Source organism: Saccopteryx bilineata, chromosome 3 (assembly GCF_036850765.1).
Source record: "Saccopteryx bilineata isolate mSacBil1 chromosome 3, mSacBil1_pri_phased_curated, whole genome shotgun sequence".
NCBI classification, from domain to species: domain Eukaryota; kingdom Metazoa; phylum Chordata; class Mammalia; order Chiroptera; family Emballonuridae; genus Saccopteryx; species Saccopteryx bilineata.
Window position 1 is genome coordinate 292,519,899 of NC_089492.1, and position 6,386 is coordinate 292,526,284.

The 6,386-nt window shown below is 54.9% G+C and overlaps 1 protein-coding gene across 3 annotated transcripts in view; it reads left to right on the plus strand.

The window, feature by feature from the left end:
* Window positions 1-5,819, plus strand: part of NADK (NAD kinase) — a 30,912-nt gene extending 25,093 nt beyond the window's left edge. For 2 of the 3 annotated variants that reach the window (XM_066270676.1, XM_066270674.1), the window contains exons 4-12: window positions 420-549; window positions 860-968; window positions 1,058-1,143; window positions 1,652-1,754; window positions 2,046-2,200; window positions 2,427-2,526; window positions 2,617-2,774; window positions 3,320-3,402; window positions 3,864-5,819. In XM_066270676.1, the coding sequence (XP_066126773.1) occupies window positions 420-549; window positions 860-968; window positions 1,058-1,143; window positions 1,652-1,754; window positions 2,046-2,200; window positions 2,427-2,526; window positions 2,617-2,774; window positions 3,320-3,402; window positions 3,864-4,017 (1,078 nt within the window). In that variant the 3' untranslated portion in view covers window positions 4,018-5,819. The remainder of the gene's footprint in view (window positions 1-419; window positions 550-859; window positions 969-1,057; window positions 1,144-1,651; window positions 1,755-2,045; window positions 2,201-2,426; window positions 2,527-2,616; window positions 2,775-3,319; window positions 3,403-3,863) is intronic. The other variant, XM_066270675.1, reaches the window with a different exon arrangement.
* The last annotated feature ends 567 nt before the right edge of the window (window positions 5,820-6,386 follow it).

Below are 6,386 nucleotides of genomic sequence, written 5' to 3' on the forward strand. Positions count from 1 at the left end.
CCCTGTAGGTGGTTTGGGTATCTGTGGGAAGCCTGGCATCCTCTGCCTTGTGCAGGGAGGTGTTAGGGTTAGAGTTCGAGTATTAGGCAAAGGGCACTGGCCTGGGGTTTCTGCTGGAGCAGTTCTGAGTAATGTTTGTTCCAGGACCTGTCAGAGAGTGGTTTTAGGGGCTCAAGAACAGCGTGTGTGAGATCAGGAACCACGGAGGTGAATCGTGCGGGCGTCAGGCAGCCAGTGCCTGGGAGATGTGGCTTCTGAGGGCCTTCCAGGTGGGATGAACACCTCCCACCTGGAGGGAGGGAGGCTGGCCATTGTGGATTTGGCTGACCCAGCTGTGGGGCCTGTGCAGGACCCGACACAACTGTTGAGGAGGCACATGCTATGCCTGTTCTCATGTAAACACCCTTTTCTCGTAAAAGGCATATCCAGGACCCAGCCAGCCAGCGACTGACGTGGAACAAGGCCCCAAAGAGTGTTCTCGTCATCAAGAAGATCCGGGACGCCAGCCTGCTACAGCCCTTCAAGGAGCTCTGCATGTACTTGATGGAGGTGAGCAGGTGGGGGGGCGACTCCGGAAGTCCCCTCTGTCATCTCCCTGCTTCCCTCTGTGCCAGCAGGATCTCACCTTGAGTGTTGGGTGTCCTAGAGTGGGGCACAGGGCAAGCCTCCTGCCTGGGTTTCCAGGGGTCTGAGTCCAGGGCTAGTGAAGTCAGAGGCTCACTCCATAGTCTCAGACCACTGTCTGTGCAGTGAAGGCGGTCTGCAGCCGAGACACTGGAAGTGGTTTTCCCCAATCGCAAAGGGTTGGAGATGGCCAGGCCTTGTTTGTGGTGGGGCTGACGCGCCCATCTGCCCCCAGGAGAACAGCATGCTTGTGTATGTGGAGAAGAAGGTACTAGAAGACCCCGCCATCGTGGGTGACGACAGCTTTGGGCCAGTGAAGAAGAAGTTCTGCACCTTCAGAGAAGGCAAGCTGCCTGGTCCTGTGCCTGCGGGAGTGCCCGGCATCCTGCCCCGTCCTGGGCGGTGCGAACGCTTTTCTTGTTCTGCTTTCTAGACTATGATGACATTTCCAACCAGATTGATTTCATCATCTGCCTGGGGGGTGACGGGACCCTGCTGTACGCCTCCTCGCTGTTTCAGGTGAGGTCTCATGCCACTTCATGCTGCAGGGCTGAGCAGTTAGCTGTCCAGTGCTCTCAATCTAATGCAGATGCAGATTTGCAAACAGGCCAGGTGGTGTGCCTGCTCTGTCTGGGGTTTTGAGCTGGGGGAGGGTGGGGCCGTGGTGGGGTCTGGGGCACAAGGGCAGCATTGTAGGCTGACCTTCCAGGGCATGGAGGGGACTCTGAGCTGTGCCAGAAGGTGAGGGTTTGCACAGAAGCCTAGTGAGGTCGTCCTGAGTTTTGAGCTGACCGTCACTTCTGGCCAGGCTCCAGCCAGGAACATCAGACGTCAGGCATGGAGGCTGCTGATCAGGGCCTGGACGCGAGCTTCTCCTGGCCTTGTTGACCTCAGTGGTTACTTCACGTCAGCCACATCCCACCGTCCCTGCCAGGCACCAACCCTGGGGCACTTGTGGTTGTGTGACATGGATGACTTTTAGGTAGACTGGCCCGAGACTGAGTGACCGTCCCCATTGACTCAACAGGGCAGCGTGCCTCCGGTTATGGCATTCCACTTGGGCTCCCTGGGCTTCTTGACTCCCTTCAACTTTGAGAACTTTCAGACCCAAGTTACTCAGGTGATACAGGGTGAGTCAGAATGTTCTGGAACTGGCTCTGTCTTCTCTCTTGGTTTTGGGTTTGATGTGCATAGTAACATTTGAGTTTTTAGAGATTCACAGACTTCTAAATTTTGACTGGTTCAGACATTTGTTCCTTACATTGAGAGGTCTGAGCAGATCATAGGTTTAAGGCACTGTATGTGTTGAGTAGCAGTGACTTGATTTTCAGAAAAGACAAGAATATTACTCTCACTTTGGGAGAAGAAAGGGGGGTGGTCCCTGCTTCTTCCTCTGAGGTATGACCCATCTGGGCCCCCAGGAAATGCAGCTGTTATTCTTCGGAGCCGGCTGAATGTCAAGGTCGTGAAGGAGCTCAGAGGGAAGAAGACTGCCATCCCCAATGGGGTCAGTGAGAATGGGGTTCTGGCCTCAGAGCGGGACACAGAGGTCGGAAAGCAGGTCATGCAGTACCAGGTTTGTGGACATGTCCTTTGGCTTGTCTCCGGCTGTCTGTGGCCTTGGGAAGGAGCACAGGGTGAGGGGACTTTGGATGGACCCAAGGGGAGCCCTAGCCCATCCTCAGGACCTTTCAGACAACCCAGGAGCAACACAGGTGCTGGTGGGGCAGACTCACCGGGAGGCGCTACCTGGCTCCTCTGTGCAGTGGCCTCACCATCCCTTCCCCCACTCCTACCCCCAGGTTTTGAACGAGGTGGTGATTGACAGAGGCCCCTCCTCCTACCTGTCCAATGTAGACGTCTACCTGGACGGGCACCTCATCACCACGGTGCAGGGCGATGGTACGTGGGCATTGGGTCTCTTGTGGGCACCCTGGGAATTCCGCACCAGGTGGAGGGCCATGGAGAGTGACCCAGCGACCTGTTCCTCAGGTGTGATTGTCTCCACCCCGACGGGCAGCACGGCATATGCGGCGGCAGCTGGGGCCTCCATGATCCACCCCAACGTGCCAGCCATGATGATCACGCCCATCTGCCCCCATTCACTGTCATTCCGGCCCATTGTGGTCCCCGCAGGGGTCGAGCTCAAGGTCAGAACCCATGCTCTCCACTTTTTCTGGTTTGAGTCCTTGCCTGGGACCTGTAGTACTGACCACCAGTTCTGGGCCAAGGTGGCCCTGTTCCCCCGTGCCTCTAGGCTGTGGGCCCCACCGTGCTGAGTGCCAGAAAAGGCCTCCCTCCCGTCTTTATCTCTGCCCACTGGGCTCATGCCACTAAGGTTGTAGTGGGAGAGTGCGGCCATGCTCTCTGTCCTTATGGAGTAGGGCCTGTTCCTGTTGGTTGGGGACTGGGTGAGCGGCCCCAGGTGAGGAATGAACTCTGGCGGGTGGGCCCGCCTCTGCACAGAGCTCAGTGAGCTAGACCAGACACCTGGACAGCCATCTGTCCTCTCTCCCCCAGAGCTGATGTCAGCAAGACATATAATGCTTTCATGTCCTGGAACTGGCCTTGGCCTGTAGTGGGTGCTGTGGACACCTCCAGTGCTCCCCCTGGTCTGTGCCACCCTGTCAGGGTGGGGGTCTAGGTGCCAGCTGTGCCCATGCAAGCTCATACCTTTCCTGCTTAATGCCTTTAGATCATGCTGTCACCAGAAGCAAGGAACACCGTGTGGGTGTCCTTTGATGGACGGAAGAGGCAGGAGATCCGCCACGGAGACAGGTGGGTGGGCCGCTGGTCTAGAGGCGGATGTGAAGAATTAGGTGTGTGCTGGTCTGCTGCCCTCAGTCCCTGCCAGGGGTGACATGTGCAACCTGGAGGCACAACTTGTCACCAAGAGTCCTTGTCTCATATTGTCATATCGGGGGAATCCACGCCTTTCGTGCAGCCTGTCACACACATAGGTTGCTGTGCATGGCCGTGTTGACGGTGACTTGTTTAGCTCCCTTCTGGCTGCACCTGTCAGCTCTGTCCCCTCATTGTCCCTGTCCCTCCCGGGGTCTTCTCCAAGGACTGGGGTGGGCTAAGCATGTCCATGGCTCTGTCCCAGGACATACAACAGTACCACTGGGGCCCGTGGGCAGGCTGGGGAGCCATGGTGAGGGTGGGCGCTGCCTTGGGGAGGGTCCTGACTGGCCTGGGTGGCAGGTGCCTGGGCTCAGCGTGCTGTGTTGTGTCCCTAGCATCAGCATCACTACCTCGTGCTACCCGCTCCCCTCCATCTGCGTCCAAGACCCTGTGAGCGACTGGTTTGAGAGCCTGGCCCAGTGTCTGCACTGGAACGTGCGCAAGCGGCAGGCACACTTCACAGACGAGGAGGGCGAGGAGGAGGGCTAGCCACACGCCTGCTGCTTGTGGGCGCTGTCCACAGTCGTGCCTGTGGAGGCGGGCATCAGATGTCACGTCACTTCTGTCTGGAGCCAGAGAAAGAGCCTGGAATCTGCCTTTTGTCGACCTGATCAGCCGTTTTTAACATTTTAAATGAGACTTTTTTTTTTTTTTTTTGCATTTCTAAATAAGCCCAGTAAGCAACAGCCAGAGGTCTGAAAGCAACATCGCACTCTGCTTTTGTCAGAGCCTATCTCCGGGCAGGGGTCTGAGCTGCATGGGTTCTTCGTAATTCCTTGTTAGGAAACTTCACAAATCAGTCTATTACATTGAGGGGATCAGAATGGATGGATCTATCCTTTGGTGTTGAAATAAATGTCTCACAGCCAAAAGTCTTCCTTTAGCCACACGCTTTCCCTAATCTTGCACCTTCCCCTAAATCTCCTCAAGGGGAACACGTGTGAAGAGCACTTGGGAAGTGACTGCTGGCTGGTAAGCGATGGTTCTCCTCCCTCACTTTTGCCTGCGCAGTCCCCAGGCCCTGACTTTTACCCCTGCTTTGGTGTGACAGGTACCACAGAGTGTCACAGTGGCCTGTGAACCTGGTAGTGGCCAGGTGAAAGGTCGACCCACACACATTCCTCACGGTCAGGGTCAGCACCCTCCACACCTGGAAGGCATTTTAAATTCTATAATTTTTAGAGTCTCCTAAAACTCTAGAGTGCTTTTGTGCAGGTTCTGTTAGGCACAGTTGGAAGATTTCAGAGGGAAAGGTTTGTACTTTGGTGAAATGGAGCCTTAGTCCTTGTTTGTGTGTGTTCTGTGACATGTGTGGGACCATCTGTTCAGTCCGGCTTGGCCACCATGGGGTGACTATTAGAAAACCATGGGCCTTTGCAGTCATCACAAAAAGACTGGGACAAATAGGTTAGTGCAGAGGGGGGAGTGGTGACATTTCCTGTGGGTTCTGTGGTACAAAGACACCCCATCATTCCAGCAGTCACCTCTCCCTTGGCCAGCTGGCTGGGGTGTGTGCAAGCATGTGCACGTGTGTTTGCCACACAGGACCCAGAGCCTGTGTGGAGTCCATAGTAGGAGCCGACGCTCTCTGTGCATGTGGCTTTGGCCCCCTTGCCCAACAGTTGTCCTAAATCTGGGCCTGTTTCAAATGCTGATTTCTCTTTGGCATTTCATCTAATAGATTGTGAGGAAGGGAAGGGCTGAACACCAACCCTGGGCATCAAATCTGGAGTGATGGGTAGGGCTGTGCCATGCCCATTGGAGAGACATGTGCCCCAATTTTGTGCTAATTAGGTGTCCAGGGTCACATGTGCACCACCCTCTGTGGGGTCTCTAGAGAGCTGGATCTGCAGCCTGAGCACTGTCTCTGCTGTCATGTGTGTGTTGACAAGTCCCCTACTCTTATCCCTGGGAGGGCACTTAAGCATCTGGACCTCAGTGGTGCTTGCCAGTTGGCCTGGTTTTGAGCATGCAGGTGGACTCTCACTGCTACCTGTCTGCCCATCTGGCGGAACAGCCTCATGCAGGCTGAGAGGGAGCTGAATGCAAATTCCCAGCTTTAGGTCCAAAAGAGGGATGTTTGGAATTTAGATCACCTGTTTGGCCAAAAAAAAAAAAAATTAACCCAGCCCTGAAGTAGCATGAATGTTGGGATAATCTAGAAAGCTTTGGATTTTTTGAAGTAAATTCTTAATGTTTCATATTGTTAATATCCTGGAAATTTATTAAATGTTGCTGAAAGCTTTATTACTATTTTCAGATCCTTTAAATAAACAGACTTGTTTTAAAAATGGTGTTGAGTGACTTTATTAGTTGGTTCTTTGTAACCAACTCAGAACACTGAAATAGGTGGGCTGGGTCCTCCAGAGTCCATGGATACCTAGCAAGTGCCCTCAGCATACATGGGAGATGGTGCTCTGTTCTGGCAGCCCCCAGAATCCTGTCCCAACTGCTCCCTCAGCCATGCTGTAAGTAATGGCAGGCCTCAGGATTTGGCAGGTGTCCTCCCCAAGGGGCTCGGGACTAGGTGTCCCTGGGTAGGGGCTGTGGGTGTGGACACCTGTCCTGCAGGGAGGAGCAGAAGAGGTGAGAGACTACAGAAAGGATGGGGGACCAAATTTAGAGGGGGGGGGGGCTTTGAGTCCCCAGAGGTCCTCACCCTGCTCCATCCTGGCCTGTTGGGGCAGTGGAGCAGCTGCCTCCCTCCCCTGCTCCTTCCCTGGTTCCTCTTGGTCGTGGGCAAGGCTGGCCCGAGTCTTGACCCAGAGGGGCTGGCTCACTGGTTGGCGTGGACAGTGCACACAGGCCACCCTTCTCCACAAAGGCTGCTGACCTCTGGGCCTTCTCCCATATTGTAC